At 41.4% G+C, this 23,143-nt stretch overlaps 1 protein-coding gene across 4 annotated transcripts in view; it reads right to left on the bottom strand.

Annotated features, from left to right (window-relative positions):
• The window catches only part of ice2 (interactor of little elongator complex ELL subunit 2), a 69,955-nt gene that overhangs the window by 4,785 nt on the left and 42,027 nt on the right, over positions 1–23,143 (bottom strand). For 3 of the 4 annotated variants that reach the window (XM_045706170.1, XM_045706172.1, XM_045706173.1), the window contains 4 exons: positions 22,606–22,735; positions 13,883–13,967; positions 13,465–13,515; positions 11,341–11,593 (listed from right to left, as the gene is read on the bottom strand). In XM_045706170.1, coding sequence (XP_045562126.1) covers positions 11,341–11,593; positions 13,465–13,515; positions 13,883–13,967; positions 22,606–22,735 — 519 coding nt within the window. Of the gene's footprint in view, positions 1–6,511; positions 6,780–11,340; positions 11,594–13,464; positions 13,516–13,882; positions 13,968–22,605; positions 22,736–23,143 lie in introns of those variants that run through there. The other variant, XM_045706171.1, reaches the window with a different exon arrangement.

Raw genomic sequence — 23,143 nt, 5'->3', positions numbered from 1 at the left:
AGTGATGAACTCAATCCCTCTTCCACGTTGAGCCAGGAGAGATTGACCTGCATATTATTAATATTAGTTATCTGTGTACTGTACATCCAAGGACCAGCCGTGCTGCGCTGTTCTGAGCCAATTTCAATTTTCCTGAGTGCCTTTTTGTGGCACCTGACCACACGACCTGTCAGTTGACCAGGTGCAACAAAACCAGGGCCTGTAGGACCTGCCTTGTTGATAGTGTTGTTAAGAAGGTAGAAACTAGGGCCTGTAGGACCTGCCTTGTTGATAGTGTTGTTAAGAAGGTAGAAACTAGGGCCTGTAGGACCTGCCTTGTTGATAGTGTTGTTAAGAAGGTAGAAACTAGGGCCTGTAGGACCTGCCTTGTTGATAGTGTTGTTAAGAACGTAGAAACTAGGGCCTGTAGGACCTGCCTTGTTGATAGTGTTGTTAAGAAGGTAGAGCAGCGCTTTATTATGGACAGACTTCTCCCCATTTTAGCTATTGTTGTATCAATATGTTTTTACCATGACAGTTTACAATCCAGGGTTACTCTAAGCAGCTTAGTCACCTCAACTTGCTCAATTTCCACATTATTTATTACAAGATTTAGTTAACGATTTGTCCAAAATACAATGCTTTTAGTTTTAGATATGTTTAGGACTAACATTCCTTGCCACCCATTCTGAAATTAAGTGCAGCTCTTTGTTGATTAAGTGTTGCAGTCATTTCAGTCGCTGTAGTAGCTGACATGTATAGTGTTGAGTCATTCGCATACATAGACACACTGGCTTTACTCAAAGCATGTTATTAGTAAAGATTGAAAAAAGTAAGGGGCCTAGACAACTGCCCCGGGGAATTCCTGATTCTACCAGTAAGGGGCCTAGACAGCTGCCCTGGGGAATTCCTGATTCTACCAGTAAGGGGCCTACGGGGATAACTGCCCGGGAATTCCTGATTATAAGGGGCCCTGCCCGGGAATTCCTGATTCTACAGTACTAATTCTGATTCTACCAGTAAGGGGCCTACAACTGCCCGGAATTCATTCACAGTAAGGGGCCTAGACAACTGCCCTGGGGAATTCCTGATTCTACCAGTAAGGGGCCTAGACAGCTGCCCTGGGGAATTCCTGATTCTACCAGTAAGGGGCCTAGACAGCTGCCCTGGGGAATTCCTGATTCTATCTGGATTATGTTGGAGAGGCTTCCATTAAAGAACACCCTCTGTGTTCTGTTAGACAGGTAACTCTTTATCCACATTATAGCAGGGGGTGTAAAGCCATAACACATATGTTTTTCCAGCAGCGGACTATGATCGATAATGTCAAAAGCCGCACTTCAGTCTAACAAAACAGACCCCAGAATCTTATCATCAGTAATTTGTATAAGTGCTGTGCTTGTTGAATGTCCTTCCCTATAAGCGTGCTGAAAGTTTGTTGTCAGTTTGTTTACTGTAAAATAGCACCGTATCAGGTCAAACAATTTTTTCAAAAAGTTTACTAAATGTTGGTAACAGGCTGATTGGTTGGCTATTTGAGCCAGTAAAGGGGGCTTTACTATTCTTAGGTAGCGGAATTACTTTTGCTTCCCTCCAGGCCTGGGGGCATGCACTTTCTAGTAGGCTTAACCTCTATGGGCTAGGCGGGACGAATTCGTCCCACCTACGTAACAGCCACTTGAAGCCTGTGGCGCGATTTTCAAAACCTTAAAAATCCTATTACTTCAATTTCTCAAACATATTACTATTTTACAGCTATTTAAAGACAAGACTCTCGTTAATCTAACCACACTGTCCGATTTCAAAAAGGCTTTACAACGAAAGCAAAACATTAGATTATGTCAGCAGAGTACCAAGCCAGAAATAATCAGACACCCATTTTTCAAGCTAGCAGATAATGTCACCAAAACCCAGAAGACAGCTGAATGCAGCACTCACCTTTGATGATCTTCATCAGATGACAACCCTAGGACATTATGTTATACAATACATGCATGTTTTGTTCAATCAAGTTCATATTTATATCAAAAACCAGCTTTTTACATTAGCATGTGACGTTCAGAACTAGCATACCCCCCGCAAACTTCCGGGGAATTCGCTAACATTTTACTAAATTACTCACGATAAACGTTCACAAAAAGCATAACAATTATTTTAAGAATTATAGATACAGACCTCCTCTATGCACTCGATATGTCCGATTTTAAAATAGCTTTTTGGTGAAAGCACATTTTGCAATATTCTAAGTACATAGCCCAGGCATCACGGGCTAGCTATTTAGACACCCGGCAAGTTTAGCACTCACCATAATCATATTTACTATTATAAAAGTTTGATTACCTTTTGTTGTCTTCGTCAGAATGCACTCCCAGGACTGCTACTTCAATAACAAATGTTGGTTTGGTCCAAAATAATCCATCGTTATATCCGAATAGCGGCGTTTTGTTCGTATGCGTTCCAGACACTATCCGAAATGGTAAAGAAGGGTCGTGCGCATGGCGCAATTCGTGACAAAAAAATTCTAAATATTCCATTACCGTACTTCGAAGCATGTCAACCGCTGTTTAAAATCAATTTTTACGCCATTTTTCTCGTAGAAAAGCGATAATATTCCGACAGGGAATCTCCTTTTCGGCAAACAGAGGAAAAAAATCACAAAGGCGGGGGCGGTCGGGTCACGCGCCTAAGCCCAGAGTCCCTTGATCGGCCACTTGAGAAAGGCGATAATGTGTTTCAGCCTGGGGCTGGGATGACGACATTCTGTTTTTTCCCGGGCTCTGAGCGCCTATGGACGACGTAGGAAGTGTCACGTTAGAGCAGAGATCCTTAGTAAAAGATAGAGATGGAAAAGAAGTTCAAGAAATGGTCAGACAGGCCACTTCCTGTAAAGGAATCTCTCAGGTTTTGACCTGCCATTTGAGTTCTGTTATACTCACAGACACCATTCAAACAGTTTTAGAAACTTTAGGGTGTTTTCTATCCATATGTAATAAGTATATGCATATTCTAGTTACTGGGTAGGAGTGGTAACCAGATTAAATCGGGTATGTTTTTTATCCAGCCGTGTCAATACTGCCCCCTAGCCCTAACAGGTTAAATTGAAAATATGGCAAATAAAAAAGTGGCAATATCGTCCATTAATATCCTCAGTAATTTTCCATCCAAGTTGTCAGACCCCGGTGGCTTGTTGATAGACAACAACAAAAAAGCACCTCTTTCACAATCACTTTATGGAATTCAAAATTCCAATTCTTGTCTTTAATCATTTGGTCAAATATACTTGGATGTGTAGTGTCAGCATTTGTAGCTGGCATGTCATGCCTAAGTTTGCTTATCTTGCCAATGAAAAACAAATGAAAGTAGTTGGCAATATCAGTGGGTTTTGTGATGAATGAGCCATCTGATTCAATGAATGATGGAGCTGAGTTTGCCTTTCTTCCCCAACATGTCATTTAAGGTGCCCCAAAGCTTTTTAACCGTCATTCTTCATGTCATTTATCTTTCTTTCATAGTGTAGTTTCTTCTTTTAACTCAGTTTAGTCACATGATTTCTCAATTTGCAATAAGTTTGCCAATCGGTTATGCAGACTTATTTGCCATTGATTTAGCCTCATCCCTCTCCATAAAATGTTTCAATTCCTCCTCAATCCACTGGAATTGAACCGTTTTTACAGTCATTTTCTTAATGGATGCTTATTAGTAACTGGAATAAGCAATTACATAAATGTGTCCAGTGCAGCGTCTGTTTGCTCCTCATTACACACCATGGACCAATACATTCTTTACATCAACAATATAGGAATCACTACAAAACTTCTTATATACTATATTTGGCCCAGCCTTAAATGTTGTTTTCCTAGATATGGTTACTATATTATGACCACTACATCCGATGGATCTGTATACTGCTTTCAAGCAAATTTCTGCAGCATTAGTAAAGATGTGATCAATATATTTAATTCCTGTGCTGTTTGTAACTACCCTGGTAGGTTGACTGATTACAGGTGCTGGTTACAGTTTGACGCTTTTCTTGAGTGGGCAGCATGATGAGAGCCAGTCAATATTTAAAATCACCCAGAAAATATACCTCTCTGTTGATATCGCAAACATTATCAAGCATTTCACATGTTATTCAGATACTGACTGTAAGCACTTGGTGGTGTGTAGCAGCTTCCCACCAGAATGGGCTTTAGGTGAGGCAGATGAACCTGCAGCCATATTACTTCAACAGTATTTAACATGAGATCGTCTCTAAGCTTTACAGGAATGTGGTTCTGAATACAAAACAGCAAGATCTCCACCATTGGCAATTCTATCTTTTCTGTAGATGTTATAACCTTGTATTGCTACCACTGTATCAAAGGTATTATCTAAGTGAGTTTGAGATAGTCAGAATATGAATGTGATCTGTTACATGCAAGTTATTGATTTCATGAACCTTGTTTCTTAAGCTACATATGTTAACTGTTCTGCCTGCGGCTATGGAACCCTGACCTGTTCACCGGACTGTTTTGAACTCTCTAGAGACAGCAGGAGCGGTAGAGATACTCTCAAAGATCGGCTATGAAAAAGCCAACTGACACTTACTCTTGAGTTGCTGACTTGTTGCACCCTCGACAACTACTGTGATTATTATTATTTGACCATGCTGGTCATTTATGAACATTTGAACATCTTGGCCATGTTCTGTTATAATCTCCACCCGGCACAGCCAGAAGAGGACTGGCCACCCCTCATAGCCTGGTTCCTCTGGTCTACTCAGTACAGCCAGAAGAGGACTGGCCACCCCTCATAGCCTGGTTCCTCTCTAGGTTTCTTCCTAGGTTTTGGCCTTTCTAGGGAGTTTTCCTAGCCACCGTGCTTCTACACCTGCATTGCTTGCTGTTTGGGGTTTTAGGCTGGGTTTCTGTACAGCACTTTGAGATATCAGCTGATGTAAGAAGGGCTATATAAATACATGTGATTTAACGTGGGCTATTTTGAGCACTTTTCTTCTGGGATGCTTGCTTGTTTTCATTGCTGCAGACTGTTTTTTGGTGCCCTTCCCAGATCTATGCCTCAACACAATCCTGTCTCGGAGCTCTACGGACAATTCCTTTGACCTCATGGCTTGGTTTCTGCTCTGACATGCACTGTCAACTGTGGGACCTTATATAGACAGGTGCATTCCTTTCCAAATCATGTCCAATCAATTGAATTTACCACAGATGGACTCCAAGTTGTAGAAACAGAAGGACAAGTAATGAAGTCACTGAAACCCTTAACAAAGAGTTGCAGTCGGTTTTGGAATGGGTGGCCTGTAATAAACTGGTCCTGAACATCTCTAAAACTAAGAACATTGTATTTGGTACAAATCCTCCCCTAAGTTCTAGACCTCAGCTGAATCTGGTAATGAATGGTGTGGCTGGTGAACAAGTTGAGGAGACTAAATTACTTGGTGTTACCTTAGATTGTAAATTGTCATGGTCAAAACATATAGGTTAAATGGTTGTAAAGATGGGGAGAGGTCTGGCCGTAATAAAGAGATGCTCTGATTTTTGACACCACACTCCACAAAGCAAGTTCTGCAGGCTCTGGTTTTATCTTATCTTGATTGTGGTCCAGTGCTGCAAGGAAACATCTAGTTAAGCTGCAGCTGGTCCAGAACTGAGCGGCACGTTTTGCTCTTCATTGGGATCAGAGGGTTGATATTAATACTATGCATGCCGGTCTCTCTTGGCTAAGAGTTGAGGAGAGACTGACTGCATCACTTATTCATTTATAAGAAACATTAATGTGTTGAAAATCCCAAATAGTTTGCATAGTCAACTTACGCACAGCTCTGACACACACTTACTGCATTGATACGTAGGCTACATTTGCCTTTCTAAAAATGTATGTAGTTCTGTTCTTGTATAATGATGTTCAGTATTATTTTTTAACCTTTATTTAACCAGGTAGGCTAGTTGAGAACAAGTCCTTTATTTAACCAGTTAGGCTAGTTGAGAACAAGTTCTCATTTACAACTGCGACCTGGCCATGATAAAGAAAAGCAGTTCGACAAAAACAACAGAGTTACACATGGAGTAAAACAAACATACAGTCAATAACATAATATATATATATTTTTTAAGTCTATGTACAGTGTGTAAAAATGAGGTGAGATAAGGGAGGTAAGGCAATAAATAGGCCATAGTGGCGAAACAATTACAATTTAAACACTGGAGTGATAGATGTGCAGAAGATGAATGTGCAAGTAAAGATACTGGGGTGCAAAGGAGCAAGATAAATAAATAATGTCATTCTGTGTTATGTTTCATGTTTTGTGGAAAAGTAGCTGCTGCATTTGCAACAGCTAATGGGGATCCTAATAAAATACCAAATCTCTGCAGCACTCCACCAATCAGGCCTTTATGCTAGAGTGGAAAGATGGAAGCCACTCCTTAGTAAAAGGCACATGACAGCCGGCTTGGAGTTTGCCAAAAGGCACCTAAAGACTCTCTGGTCTAATGAAACCAAGATTGAACTCTTTGGCCTGAATGTCAAGCGTCACGTCTGGAGGAAACCTGACACCATGAAGCATGGTGGTGGCTGCATCATGCTGTGGGGATGTTTTTCAGTGGCAGGGATTGGGAGACTAGTCTAGTTCATCTTCCAACAGGACAATGACCCGAAGCACACAGCCAAGACAACGCAGTGGCTTCGAGGCAAGTATCTGAATGTCCTTGAGTGGCCCAGCAAAAGCCTGGACTTGATCCGGATCCAACATCTCTGGAGAGACCTGAGCTGTGCAGCGACGCTCCCCATCCAACCTGACAGAGCTTGAGAGGATTTGCAGAGAAGAATTGGAGAAACTCAGCATTTGCATGTGCCAAGCTAGTAGCGTCATACCCAAGAAGACTTGTAATCACTGCCAAAAGGTGCTTCAACAAAGTACTAAGGGTCAAAAGTTTGGACACACCTACTCATTTAACGGGTTTCCTTTACTTTTGCAATTTTCTACTTTGTAAAATAATAGTGAAGACATAAAAACTATTAAAAAAAACATATAGAATCATGTGTTAAACAAATCAAAAATATATTTTAGATTCTTCAAATTAGCCATCCTTTGCCTTGATGGCAGCTTTGCACACTCTCGGCATTCACTCAACCAGCTTCATCTGGAATGCTTTTCCAACAGTCTTGAAGGAGTTTCCACATATGCTGAGCACTTGTTGGCTGCTTTTCCTTCACTCTGCGTTCCAAACAAACACTCTCATCCCAAACCATCTCAATTGGTTTGAGGTTGGGTGATTGTGGAGGCTAGGTCATCTGATGCAGCACACCATCACTCACCATCTTGGTCAAATAGCCCTTATACAGCCTGGAGGTGTGTTGGGTCATTGTCCTGTTGCAAAACAAATGATAGCCCCACTAAACCTAAAACAGATGGGATGGCGTATAGCTGCAGAATGCTGTGGTAGCCATGCTGGTTAAGTGTGCCTTGAATTCTAAATAAATCATAGACAGTGTCACGAGCAAAGCACCCCCACACCATCACACCTCCTCCTCCATGCTTCACGGTGGGAACCACACATACGGAGATCATCCGTTCACCTACTCTGCATCTCACAAAAACACGTCGGTTGGAACCAAAAATCTCAAATTTGGACTCAGACCAAAGGATAGTTTCCCACCGGTCTAATGTCCATTGCTCATGTTTCTTGGCCCAAGCAAGTCTCTTCTTATTGGTGTCCTTTAGTAGTGGTTTCTTTGCAGCAATTCGACTATGAAGGCCTGATTCACACAGTCTCCTCTGAACAGTTGATGTTGAGATGTGTCTGTTACTTGAACTCTATGAAGCATTTATTTGGGCTGCAATTTCTGAGGCTGGTAACTATAATCAACTTATCCTCTGCAGCAGAGGTAACTCTGGGTCTTCCTTTCCTGTGGCGGTCCTCATGAGAGACAGTTATATCATAGCACTTGATGGTTTTTGCGACTGCACTCAAAGTTCTTAAAGTAATGATGGACTGTCGTTTCTCTTTGCTTATTTGAGCTGTTCTTGCCATAATATGGACTTGGTCTTTTACCAAATAGGGCTATCTTCTGTACAACACAACTGATTGGCTCAAACAAATTAAGAAGGAAAGAAATACCACAAACTAACTTTTAACAAGGCACACCTGTTAATTGAAATGCATTCCAGGTGACTACCTCATGAAGCTGGTTGAGAGAATGCCAAAAGTGCCTTGATGACAGCTTTGCACAAAGGGTGACTACTTTGAAGAATCAAAAATCAAAAATATATTTCATTTGTTTAACACTTTTTTGGTTACTTCATGATTCCATATGTGTTATTTCATAGTTTTGATGTCTTCGCTATTATTCTACGATGTATAAAAATAGTAAAAATAAAGAAAAATAAAGAAAAACCCTTGAATGAGTAGGTGTGTCAACTTTTGACTGGTACCGTATGCAAATGTGTCAAAAAAAATCTGTTTTTGCTTTGTCATTATGGGGTATTCTGTAGTTGGATTAAATAGTTTTTTTCCTCATCAATAAGGCTGTAGCGTAACAAAATGTGTAACGAGTCAAGGGGCCTGAATACTTTCCGAATCCACTGTGTTGCCATTTTGACGATTCTATATGTATACTGATTCGTTCCTGCGATTCTATATGTATACTGATTCGTTCCTGCGATTCTATATGTATACTGATTCGTTACTGCGATTCTATATGTATACTGATTCGTTCCTGCGATTCTATATGTATACTGATTCGTTCCTGCGATTCTATATGTATACTGATTCGTTCCTGCGATTCTATATGTATACTGATTCGTTCCTGCGATTCTATATGTATACTGATTCGTTCCTGCGATTCTATATGTATACTGATTCGTTCCTGCGATTCTATATGTATACTGATTCGTTACTGCGATTCTATATGTATACTGATTCGTTACTGCGATTCTATATGTATACTGATTCGTTCCTGCGATTCTATATGTATACTGATTCGTTCCTGCGATTCTATATGTATACTGATTCGTTCCTGTGATTCTATATGTATACTGATTCGTTCCTGTGATTCTATATGTATACTGATTCGTTCCTGCGATTCTATATGTATACTGATTCGTTCCTGCGATTCAATATGTATACTGATTCGTTCCTGCGATTCTATATGTATACTGATTCGTTACTGTGATTCTATTGCAGATTCCTCCTCCTCTCCCCTGTAACTATTCCCCAGGTCGTTGCTCTAAATGAGACTCTGTTCTCAGTCACCTCACCTGGTGAAATAAGGGTTCGTTAAATGAAAATATGTCTGGTGAAGAGAGACAGAGAGCATATTGATCAGTCATGGAAATAAAAAACATGTCGGCTCTCTATTTAAAAAGAAGCTGGAGAACGAGCTATAGGATTACATGGGTTTTATTATTTGTATTAATTGATACTTGGTATTGGTATAATATCATGCCAAAATAATATTGCGATATGTAACTATCATTGTTTTCCCCCTCTCACATCTGTTGTACCTTCTGTCTATGCTGCAGGTCTGGTTGGGGGTTAGGGGTTAAGACTAGGGGTTAAGGTTACCTTGTGTTGCTGCAGGTCTGGTTGGGGGTTAAGACTAGGGGTTAAGACTAGGGGTTAAGGTTACCTTGTGTTGCTGCAGGTCTGGTTGGGGGTTAGGGGTTAAAACTAGGGGTTAAGGTTACCTTGTGTTGCTGCAGGTCTGGTTAGGGGTTAAAACTAGGGGTTAAGGTTACCTTGTGTTGCTGCAGGTCTGGTTGGGCGTTAGGGGTTAAGACTAGGGGTTAAGGTTACCTTGTGTTGCTGCAGGTCTGGTTAGGGGTTAAGGTTACCTTGTGTTGCTGCAGGTCTGGTTGGGCGTTAGGGGTTAAGACTAGGGGTTAAGGTTACCTTGTGTTGCTGCAGGTCTGGTTAGGGGTTAGGGGTTAAGACTAGGGGTTAAGGTTACCTTGTGTTGCTGCAGGTCTGGTTGGGGGTTAGGGGTTAAGACTAGGGGTTAAGGTTACCTTGTGTTGCTGCAGGTCTGGTTAGGGGTTAAAACTAGGGGTTAAGGTTACCTTGTGTTGCTGCAGGTCTGGTTGGGGGTTAAGACTAGGGGTTAAGACTAGGGGTTAAGGTTACCTTGTGTTGCTGCAGGTCTGGTTGGGGGTTAGGGGTTAAGACTAGGGGTTAAGGTTACCTTGTGTTGCTGCAGGTCTGGTTGGGGGTTAAGACTAGGGGTTAAGACTAGGGGTTAAGGTTACCTTGTGTTGCTGCAGGTCTGGTTGGGGGTTAGGGGTTAAGACTAGGGGTTAAGGTTACCTTGTGTTGCTGCAGGTCTGGTTGGGGGTTAGGGGTTAAGACTAGGGGTTAAGGTTACCTTGTGTTGCTGCAGGTCTGGTTAGGGGTTAAGACTAGGGGTTAAGGTTACCTTGTGTTGCTGCAGGTCTGGTTAGGGGTTAGGGGTTAAGACTAGGGGTTAAGGTTACCTTGTGTTGCTGCAGGTCTGGTTAGGGGTTAGGGGTTAAGACTAGGGGTTAAGGTTACCTTGTGTTGCTGCAGGTCTGGTTAGGGGTTAAGACTAGGGGTTAAGATTACCTTGTGTTGCTGCAGGTCTGGTTGGGGGTTAGGGGTTAAAACTAGGGGTTAAGGTTACCTTGTGTTGCTGCAGGTCTGGTTGGGGGTTAGGGGTTAAGACTAGGGGTTAAGGTTACCTTGTGTTGCTGCAGGTCTGGTTGGGGGTTAGGGGTTAAGACTAGGGGTTAAGGTTACCTTGTGTTGCTGCAGGTCTGGTTGGGGGTTAAGACTAGGGGTTAAGACTAGGGGTTAAGGTTACCTTGTGTTGCTGCAGGTCTGGTTGGGGGTTAGGGGTTAAGACTAGGGGTTAAGGTTACCTTGTGTTGCTGCAGGTCTGGTTGGGGGTTAGGGGTTAAGACTAGGGGTTAAGGTTACCTTGTGTTGCTGCAGGTCTGGTTAGGGGTTAAGACTAGGGGTTAAGGTTACCTTGTGTTGCTGCAGGTCTGGTTAGGGGTTAAGATTAGGGGTTAAGGTTACCTTGTGTTGCTGCAGGTCTGGTTAGGGGTTAGGGGTTAAGACTAGGGGTTAAGGTTACCTTGTGTTGCTGCAGGTCTGGTTAGGGGTTAGGGGTTAAGACTAGGGGTTAAGGTTACCTTGTGTTGCTGCAGGTCTGGTTGGGGGTTAGGGGTTAAGACTAGGGGTTAAGGTTACCTTGTGTTGCTGCAGGTCTGGTTGGGGGTTAGGGGTTAAGGTTACCTTGTGTTGCTGCAGGTCTGGTTGGGGGTTAGAGTTAGGGGTTAAGGTTACCTTGTGTTGCTGCAGGTCTGGTTAGGGGTTAGGGGTTAAGATTAGGGGTTAAGGTTACCTTGTGTTGCTGCAGGTCTGGAGGGGGGAAGGTACAGGGTGGCCGGCTGTGTTTCTGGTGGAAGGGTAGGACCAGCGTGGGGTCCAGCGGTACCCAGGGTACAGGGCCGAGGGCAGAGGGAGGGGGCACGCTGCTATGGGTCTGCTGCAGGTCATAGGCCTCTCGGACAATCCTCCGCCCCTCCACTGCCTTGAAGATGGTTACGAAGGGCTCCCCTGCCTTATGACCAATCAGATAGTGGCCCTCGGATAACCTATAGACACACGGATCAGATAGTGGCCCTCAGATCACCGAAAGACACAATTGTGTGAGGGGTAGGAATGGGAGGATTTCTCCATTCCCTTCTCAGGCCGTTGTATTGGGCAGTTCAAATGGTGAGAAATGCCTCAGTCCCCGGAGTAAAAACTTTACAGTACAGGGCATCAATAAGCTGCTGCCAAACATTTTAAACAGCATCAGGAAAGTGAGGCCATGATAGTTCATGTGTGAATTCAAAGACATTATGAAGGGCAGCTGAAGATGGATTTTAAAGAACTGGTTGGGTCTCTGCTTGACACCAACAGACGCCCCATAATATCTGTCCCTCTGCCCTCCCTAAATCGTGGCACTGAACGGTTCAGCAGACTGTTAGCCCTCCATAACTGGCTACCAGACTATTACAGCTCTGTGGGTGGAACATTTACTGACTATTCTGATACCTTCTGGTAAACAAAGCTCCTTTATAAGGAGGATGGGATCCACCCAAATCATTTGTGTTCCTGGATCCTTTCACAGCACTATACGGCTGCGTTGAGACAATGACTTATCAATGACCCCGAGCCCAGCTCAGCTAATCCCTACCAATGTGTCGCTGAGTTTTCATAACGCTTCAGCAAATGTACATGATCCTAGGGGCATTGGAAGATACAATGTAAGTAACCTAATTTATGTCCACCTGAATGCCACTGCTGATCCCATGGCTATTTTATGCAGTAATCAACCTCTTCACTCTCATCATTCAGTTAGGCCTCATTTAAACTATATTGTGAAGTACATTTTTGCTCCTGAATTTATTTAGGCTTGCCATAACAAAAGGGTTGAATGCTTATTGACTTTAGACATTTCAGCTTTATTTATTTTTTTAATTAATTTGTAATTTTTTTTTTATCTAATTCCACTTTGACATTATGGGGTAATACTGTGTGTAGGCCAGGAAAACACAATCCCAATTTAACCCAGTTTAAATTCAGGCTATAACACAACATTTGAGGGGGAAAAGTCAAGGGGTGTGAAGACTTTGAAGGCACTGTATCATATTAATTAAATATTGAAATCATTTCAAATGCCCATCCCTGAAACTACACTAGGTGATGATGGGGCAGTAAGCGAAAGATCGCTGGTTCCAATACAAGGTGAAAAAGCTGTTCATGTGCCCTTGAACAAGTCACTTAACCCTAATTTGCTCCAGGGACGCCGTACTACTATGGCTGACACTGTAAAACAACATATTTCACTGCATCTATCCGGTGTGTGACAATAAAATAAAATGAATGTTACACTATAATAAAAGGTTAGAAGACATTACCCCACCTTTACACCTTTAGCAAGTCAACTCACCAGTAAGAGGAAGTCAACTCACCAGTAAGAGCAAGTCAACTCACCAGTAAGAGGAAGTCAACTCACCAGTAAGAGGAAGTCAACTCACCAGTAAGAGGAAGTCAACTCACCAGTAAGAGGAAGTCAACTCAGCAGTAAGAGGAAGTCAACTCACCAGTAAGAGGAAGTCAACTCACCAGTAAGAGGAAGTCAACTCACCAGTAAGAGGAAGTCAACTCACCAGTAAGAGGAAGTCAACTCACCCGTAAGAGGAAGTCAACTCACCCGTAAGAGGAAGTCAACTCACCAGTAAGAGGAAGTCAACTCACCAGTAAGAGGAAGTCAACTCACCAGTAAGAGGAAGTCAACTCACCAGTAAGAGGAAGTCAACTCACCAGTAAGAGGAAGTCAACTCACCAGTAAGAGGAAGTCAACTCACCAGTAAGAGGAAGTCAACTCACCAGTAAGAGGAAGTCAACTCACCAGTAAGAGGAAGTCAACTCACCAGTAAGAGGAAGTCAACTCACCAGTAAGAGGAAGTCAACTCACCCAGTGATCTTCTTCAGCAGATGATGCAGTATGTTGAGGGACTTGGTTGGTCTGCAGGGTAGAGACACAGGAGAGTGGAGACAGAGGAGAGAGAAGAGTAGAAAGAGATGAGTAGATAGACGAGAGAGCAGAGGAGGAAGAGACATAATAGAGAGAAAAGAGGAGACAGGAGAGTAGAGTAAGAGAGAGGAGAGGAGAGGAGAGAGAGAAGGAGAGGAGAGGAGGGGGGAGAGAGAGCATAGCAGAGAGAGACAGAGGAGAGAGAGGAGAGAATAGATTACATCAGATTGGACTGAGGATGATTGATATTAGATAATTAATTCTAACATACATCAATGATTGTAATGCTACAATGATCACTGAGGACAGCTAGTGATGATTAGATGCATTTCTGTAGTATGGCTCTCCTGACACTCACTTGAAGTCACAGGAAGCGTTGGGTTTCCAGGTTTCTGGCAGCTTCCGGAGCAGAGCTACCTTTGATGTGTGGGCACTGATATGACCTAGAGAGAGAGAGGGAGAAGAGACCCCTCAGCCAGCTGGTCCTGGGGCTCTGTTCACAAACAGACCCCACAGAGCCCCAGGACAGCAACACAATTAGACCCAAACAAATCATGAGAAAACAAAAAAATAATGACTTGACACATTGGAAATAATTAACAAAAAAACACAGCAAACTAGAATGCTATTTGGCCCTAAACAGAGAGTACACAGTGGCAGAATACCTGACCAATCTGACTGACCCAAACTTAAGGAAAGCTTTGACTACTGTGGCTCAGTTGGTAGAGCATGGTGTGCTTGCAACGCCAGGGTTGTGGGTTCGATTCCCACGGGGGACCAGTACGGAGAAAAACATGTATGAAATGTATGCATTCACTACTGTAAGTCGCTCTGGATAAGAGCGTCTGCTAAATGACTAAAATGTAAATGTAAATGTAAATATACAGACTCAGTGAGCATAGCCTTGCCGTCGGCAGACCTGGCTCTCAAGAGAAGACAGGCTATGTGCAACACTGCCCACAAAATGAGGTGGAAACTGAGCTGCACTTCCTAACCTCCTGCCAAATGTATGACCATATTAGAGACACATATTTCCCTCAGATTACACAGATCAACAAAGAATTAGAAAACATCTATTTTGATAAACTCCCATATCTACTGGGTGAAATACCACAGTGTTCCATCACAGCAGCAAGATGTGTGACCTGTTGCCACAAGAAAAGGGCAACCAGTGAAGAACAAACACCACTATAAATACAACCCATATTTATATATATTCCCTCTTGTACTTTAACTATTTGCACATTGTTACAACACTGTACAGTAAGTGTTCAGACCCCTCGACCTTTTCCACATTTTCTAACGATACAGCCTTCTTCTAAAATGGATTAAATTGTTTTTTTTCTCATCAATCTACACACAATACCCCATAACGACGTCACAATACCCCATAACGACATCACAATACCCCATAACGACGTCACAATACCCCATAACGACGTCACAATACCCCATAACGACGTCACAATACCCCATAACGACGTCACAATACCCCATAACGACATCACAATACCCCATAACGACATCACAATACCCCATAACGACATCACAATACCCCATAACGACATCACAATACCCCATAACGACAAAGGAACGCGACTAGACTCCCAGTCCCTGCCGCTGAAAAACCTCCCCACAGCATGATGCTGCCTCCACCATGCTTCACCGTAGAAATGGTGCCAGGTTTCCTCCTGACGTGACGCTTGGCATTCAGGCAAAAGAGTTCAATCTTGTTTTCATCAGACAAGAGAATCTCGTTTCTCAAACTCCAAGCGGGCTGTCATGTGCCTTTTACTGAGGAATGACTTCTGTCTGGTCGCTACCAAAAATGCCTGATGGATTGAGTGCTGCAGAGATGGTTGTCCTTCTGGAAGGTTCACCCATCTCCTCAGAGGAACTCTGGAGCTCTGTCAGAGTGACCATCGGGTTCTTGGTCACCTCCCTGACCAAGGCCTTTCTTCCCTGATTGGCCGGGCGGCCAGCTCTAGAAAGAGTCTTGGGCATCCCAAACTTCTTCCATTTAAGAACGATGGAGACAGCTGTGTTTTTGGGAACCTTCAATGCTGCAGAAATGTTTTGGTACCCTTCCCCAGATCTGTGCCAGTGTCTTACCTATATATAGGGTACAGTGCTGAGTATAGTAGTGTAATAGTATCTTACCTACAGTTGAAGTCAGAAGTTTACATACACCTTAGCCAAATACATATGAAATAAGTTTCACAATTTCTGACATTTTAATCCTAGTAAAAATTCCCTGTTTTAGGTCAGTTAGGATCACCACTTTATTTTCAGAATGTGAAAGCGTCAGAATAATAGTAGAGAGAATGATTTATTTCAGCTTTTATTTCTTTCATCACATTCCCAGTCAGTCAGAAGTTTACATACACTCAATTAGTATTTGGTAGCATTGCCTTTAAATTGTTTAACTTGGGTCAAACGTTTCGGGTAGCCTTCAACAAGCTTCCCACAATAAGTTGGGTGGATTTTGGCCCATTCCTCCTGACAGAGCTGGTGTAACTGAGTCAGGTTTGTAGGCCTCCTTGCTCATACACGCTTTTTCAGTTCTGCCCACAATTTTTCTATGGGATTGAGGTCAAGGCTTTGTGATGGCCACACCAATAACTTGACTTAGTTGTCCTTATGCCATTTTACCACACTTTGGAAGTATGCTTGGGGTCATTGTTCATTTTGAAGACACATTTGCGACCAAGCTTTAACTTCCTGACTGATGTCTTGAGATGTTGCTTCAATATATCCACATAATTTTCCATCCTCATGATGCCATCTATTTTGTGAAGTGCACCAGTCCCTCCTGCAGCAAAGCACCCCCACAACATGATGCTGCCGCCCCCGTGCTTCACGGTTGGGATGGTGTTCTTCGGCTTGCAAGCCTCCCCCTTTTTCCTCCAAACATAATGATGGTCATTATGGCCAAACAGTTCTATTTCTGTTTCATCAGACCAGAGGACATTTCTCCAAAAAGTACGATCTTTGTCCCCATGTGCAGTTGCAAACAGTAGTCTGGCTTTTTTATGGTGGTTTTGGAGCAGTGACTTCTTCCTTGCTGAGCGGCCTTTCAGGTTATGTCGATATAGGACTTGTTTTACTGTGGATATATATACTTTTGTACCCGTTTCCTCCAGCATCTTCACAAGGTCCTTTGCTGTTGTTCTGGGATTGATGTGCACTTTTCACACCAAAGTACGTTCATCTCTAGGAGACAGAACGCGTCTCCTTCCTGAGCGGTATGAAGGCTGCGTGGTCCCATGGTGTTTATACTTGCGTACTATTGTTTGTACAGATGAACGTGGTACCTTCAGGCATTTGGAAATTGCTCCCAAGGATGAACCAGACTTGTGGAGGTCTACAATGTTTTTCCTGAGGTCTTGGCTGATTTCTTTTGATTTTCCCATGATGTCAAGCAAAGAGGCACTGAGTTTGAAGGTAGGCCTTGAAATACCTCCACAGGTACAGCTCCAATTGACTCAAATGATGTCAATTAGCCTATCAGAAGCTTCTAAAACCATGACATCATGTTCTGGAATTTTCCAAGCTGTTTAAAGGCACAGTCAACTTAGTGTATGTAAACTTCTGATCCACTGGAATTGTGAAAGTGAATAAGTGAAATAATCTGTCTGAAAACAATTGTTGGAAAGATTACTTGTGTCATGCACAAAGTAGATGTCCTAACTGACTTGCCAAAACTATAGTTTGTTAACAAGAAATGTGTGGAGTGGTTGAAAAATGAGTTTTAATGACTCCAACCTAAGTCTATGTAAACTTCCGACTTCAACTGTATATATAGGGGACAGTGTAGTAGTGTAGTAGTATCTTACCTATATAGGGGACAGTGTAGTAGTGTAGTAGTATATTACCTATATAGGGGACAGTGTAGTAGTGTAGTAGTATATTACCTATATAGGGGACAGTGTAGTAGTGTAGTAGTATATTACCTATATAGGGGACAGTGTAGTAGTGTAGTAGTATATTACCTATATAGGGGACAGTGCTGGAGTGTAGTAGTATATTACCTATATAGGGGACAGTGTAGTAGTGTAGTAGTATCTTACCTATATAGGGGACAGTGTAGTAGTGTAGTAGTATCTTACCTATATAGGGGACAGTGTAGTAGTGTAGTAGTATCTTACCTATATAGGGGACAGTGTAGTAGTATATTACCTATATAGGGGACAGTGTAGTAGTGTAGTAGTATATTACCTATATAGGGGACAGTGTACTAGTGTAGTAGTGTAGTAGTATATTACCTATATAGGGGACAGTGTAGTAGTGTAGTAGTATCTTACCTATATAGGGGACAGTGTAGTAGTGTAGTAGTGTAGTAGTATATTACCTATATAGGGGACAGTGTAGTAGTGTAGTAGTATATTACCTATATAGGGGACAGTGTAGTAGTGTAGTAGTATATTACCTATATAGGGGACAGTGTAGTAGTATAGTAGTATCTTACCTATATAGGGGACAGTGTAGAAGTGTAGTAGTATATTACCTATATAGGGGACAGTGTAGTAGTGTAGTAGTGTAGTAGTATATTACCTATATAGGGGACAGTGTAGTAGTGTAGTAGTGTAGTAGTATATTACCTATATAGGGGACAGTGTAGTAGTGTAGTAGTGTAGTAGTATATTACCTATATAGGGGACAGTGTAGTAGTGTAGTAGTGTAGTAGTATCTTACCTATATAGGGGACAGTGTAGTAGTGTAGTAGTATAGTAGTATCTTACCTATATAGGGGACAGTGTAGTAGTGTAGTAGTATAGTAGTATATTACCTATATAGGGGACAGTGTAGTAGTGTAGTAGTATAGTAGTATATTACCTATATAGGGGACAGTGTAGTAGTGTAGTAGTATAGTAGTATATTACCTATATAGGGGACAGTGTAGTAGTGTAGTAGTATCTTACCTATATAGGGGACAGTATAGTAGTGTAGTAGTGTATTACCTATATAGGGGACAGTGTAGTAGTGTAGTAGTATAGTAGTATATTACCTATATAGGGGACAGTGTAGTAGTGTAGTAGTGTAGTAGTATATTACCTATATAGGGGACAGTGTAGTAGTGTAGTAGTATATTACCTATATAGGGGACAGTGTAGTAGTGTAGTAGTGTAGTAGTATCTTACCTATATAGGGGACAGTGTAGTAGTGTAGTAGTGTATTACCTATATAGGGGACAGTGTAGTAGTGTAGTAGTATATTACCTATATAGGGGACAGTGTAGTAGTGTAGTAGTATATTACCTATATAGGGGACAGTGTAGTAGTGTAGTAGTATATTACCTATATAGGGGACAGTGTAGTAGTATATAACCTATATAGGGGACAGTGTAGTAGTGTAGTAGTATATTACCTATATAGGGGACAGTGTAGTAGTGTAGTAGTATATTACCTATATAGGGGACAGTGTAGTAGTGTAGTAGTATATTACCTATATAGGGGACAGTGTAGTAGTGTAGTAGTATATTACCTATATAGGGGACAGTGTAGTAGTGTAGTAGTGTAGTAGTATATTACCTATATAGGGGACAGTGTAGTAGTGTATTACCTATATAGGGGACAGTGTAGTAGTGTAGTAGTGTAGTAGTATCTTACCTATATAGGGGACAGTGTAGTAGTGTAGTAGTGTAGTAGTATATTACCTATATAGGGGACAGTGTAGTAGTGTAGTAGTATATTACCTATATAGGGGACAGTGTAGTAGTGTAGTAGTATATTACCTATATAGGGGACAGTGTAGTAGTATAGTAGTATCTTACCTATATAGGGGACAGTGTAGAAGTGTAGTAGTATATTACCTATATAGGGGACAGTGTAGTAGTGTAGTAGTGTAGTAGTATATTACCTATATAGGGGACAGTGTAGTAGTGTAGTAGTGTAGTAGTATATTACCTATATAGGGGACAGTGTAGTAGTGTAGTAGTATATTACCAATATAGGGGACAGTGTAGTAGTGTAGTAGTGTAGTAGTATATTACCTATATAGGGGACAGTGTAGTAGTGTAGTAGTGTAGTAGTATCTTACCTATATAGGGGACAGTGTAGTAGTGTAGTAGTATAGTAGTATCTTACCTATATAGGGGACAGTGTAGTAGTGTAGTAGTATAGTAGTATATTACCTATATAGGGGACAGTGTAGTAGTGTAGTAGTATAGTAGTATATTACCTATATAGGGGACAGTGTAGTAGTGTAGTAGTATAGTAGTATATTACCTATATAGGGGACAGTGTAGTAGTGTAGTAGTATCTTACCTATATAGGGGACAGTATAGTAGTGTAGTAGTGTATTACCTATATAGGGGACAGTGTAGTAGTGTAGTAGTATAGTAGTATATTACCTATATAGGGGACAGTGTAGTAGTGTAGTAGTATATTACCTATATAGGGGACAGTGTAGTAGTGTAGTAGTATATTACCTATATAGGGGACAGTGTAGTAGTGTAGTAGTGTAGTAGTATCTTACCTATATAGGGGACAGTGTAGTAGTGTAGTAGTGTATTACCTATATGGGGACAGTGTAGTAGTGTAGTAGTATATTACCTATATAGGGGACAGTGTAGTAGTGTAGTAGTATATTACCTATATAGGGGACAGTGTAGTAGTGTAGTAGTATATTACCTATATAGGGGACAGTGTAGTAGTGTAGTAGTATATTACCTATATAGGGGACAGTGTAGTAGTGTAGTAGTATATTACCTATATAGGGGACAGTGTAGTAGTGTAGTAGTATATTACCTATATAGGGGACAGTGTAGTAGTGTAGTAGTATAGTAGTATATTACCTATATAGGGGACAGTGTAGTAGTGTAGTAGTGTAGTAGTATATTACCTATATAGGGGACAGTGTACTAGTGTAGTAGTATATTACCTATATAGGGGACAGTGTAGTAGTGTAGTAGTGTAGTAGTATATTACCTATATAGGGGACAGTGTAGTAGTGTATTACCTATATAGGAGACAGTGTAGTAGTGTAGTAGTGTAGTAGTATCTTACCTATATAGGGGACAGTGTAGTAGTGTAGTAGTGTATTACCTATATAGGGGACAGTGTAGTAGTGTAGTAGTATATTACCTATATAGGGGACAGTGTAGTAGTGTAGTAGTGTATTACCTATATAGGGGACAGTGTAGTAGTGTAGTAGTATATTACCTATATAGGGGACAGTGTAGTAGTATCTTACCTATATAGGGGACAGTGTAGTAGTGTAGTAGTGTATTACCTATATAGGGGACAGTGTAGTAGTGTAGTAGTGTATTACCTATATAGGGGACAGTGTAGTAGTGTAGTAGTATATTACCTATATAGGGGACAGTGCTGGAGTGTAGTAGTGTATTACCTATATAGGGGACAGTGTAGTAGTGTACTAGTATATTACCTATATAGGGGACAGTGTAGTAGTGTAGTAGTATATTACCTATATAGGGGACAGTGTAGTAGTGTAGTAGTATATTACCTATATAGGGGACAGTGTAGTAGTGTAGTAGTATATTACCTATATGGGGACAGTGTAGTAGTGTAGTAGTGTACTACCTATATGGGGACAGTGTAGTAGTGTAGTAGTATATTACCTATATAGGGGACAGTGTAGTAGTGTAGTAGTGTATTACCTATATAGGGGACAGTGTAGTAGTGTAGTAGTGTATTACCTATATAGGGGACAGTGTAGTAGTGTAGTAGTATATTACCTATATAGGGGACAGTGTAGTAGTGTAGTAGTATATTACCTATATAGGGGACAGTGCTGGAGTGTAGTAGTATATTACCTATATAGGGGACAGTGTAGTAGTGTAGTAGTATATTACCTATATAGGGGACAGTGTAGTAGTGTAGTAGTATATTACCTATATAGGGGACAGTGTAGTAGTGTAGTAGTGTATTACCTATATAGGGGACAGTGTAGTAGTGTAGTAGTGTATTACCTATATAGGGGACAGTGTAGTAGTGTAGTAGTATATTACCTATATAGGGGACAGTGTAGTAGTATATTACCTATATAGGGGACAGTGCTGGAGTGTAGTAGTGTAGTAGTGTAGTAGTATATTACCTATATAGGGGACAGTGCTGGAGTGTAGTAGTGTAGTAGTATATTACCTATATAGGGGACAGTGTAGTAGTGTAGTAGTGTATTACCTATATAGGGGACAGTGTAGTAGTGTAGTAGTATATTACCTATATAGGGGACAGTGTAGTAGTGTAGTAGTGTATTACCTATATAGGGGACAGTGTAGTAGTGTAGTAGTGTATTACCTATATAGGGGACAGTGTAGTAGTGTAGTAGTATATTACCTATATAGGGGACAGTGTAGTAGTATATTACCTATATAGGGGACAGTGCTGGAGTGTAGTAGTGTAGTAGTATATTACCTATATAGGGGACAGTGCTGGAGTGTAGTAGTGTAGTAGTATATTACCTATATAGGGGACAGTGCTGGAGTGTAGTAGTATATTACCTATATAGGGGACAGTGTAGTAGTGTAGTAGTATATTACCTATATAGGGGACAGTGTAGTAGTGTAGTAGTATATTACCTATATAGGGGACAGTGTAGTAGTGTAGTAGTGTATTACCTATATAGGGGACAGTGTAGTAGTGTAGTAGTGTATTACCTATATAGGGGACAGTGTAGTAGTGTAGTAGTATATTACCTATATAGGGGACAGTGTAGTAGTATATTACCTATATAGGGGACAGTGCTGGAGTGTAGTAGTGTAGTAGTGTAGTAGTATATTACCTATATAGGGGACAGTGCTGGAGTGTAGTAGTGTAGTAGTATATTACCTATATAGGGGACAGTGTAGTAGTGTAGTAGTGTATTACCTATATAGGGGACAGTGTAGTAGTGTAGTAGTATATTACCTATATAGGGGACAGTGTAGTAGTATATTACCTATATAGGGGACAGTGCTGGAGTGTAGTAGTGTAGTAGTGTAGTAGTATATTACCTATATAGGGGACAGTGCTGGAGTGTAGTAGTGTAGTAGTATATTACCTATATAGGGGACAGTGTAGTAGTGTAGTAGTATATTACCTATATAGGGGACAGTGTAGTAGTGTAGTAGTGTATTACCTATATAGGGGACAGTGCTGGAGTGTAGTAGTGTCTCAGCCCACAGCCGGCAGGCCTCAGTCTTAGTTAGACTCTCCACTCCATAAGAAAGCTGGTACTCCATCTTGGACAGGACATAGACAGGGACTACCTGCAGGACACACACACAGGTTTACTAAGGGTTTACTAAAGGTTTACTAAAGGTTTACTAAAGGTTTACTAAGTGTTGACTAAGGGTTGACTAAGGGTTTACTAAAGGTTTACTAAGGGTTTACTCAACACAGTGAACAGCATATACCAGATGTGTGGTACATGTTTACAAAGAGGGAGTATATTAAACCAAAAAACTGTTTTAAGTGAAATATTAGCTTTTAGTCTGAAGCCGAAAAATACACAAAATTCCAAAGTTAATTTTGAATTCATTGAAGAGCACACTTCTCCAGCGTGCCAGTGTCCATCGAAGGTGAGCATTTCCCCACTGAAGTCGGTTTTGATGCCAAAAACCGCAGTCAGGTCACGACCCTGGTGAGGACGACGAGCAACGAGATGAGCTTCCCTG

The sequence above is a fragment of the Salmo salar genome, chromosome ssa23, assembly GCF_905237065.1.
Source record: "Salmo salar chromosome ssa23, Ssal_v3.1, whole genome shotgun sequence".
Classification (NCBI taxonomy): Eukaryota; Metazoa; Chordata; class Actinopteri; order Salmoniformes; family Salmonidae; genus Salmo; species Salmo salar.
This window is presented reverse-complemented; position numbering and strand designations above follow the sequence as displayed.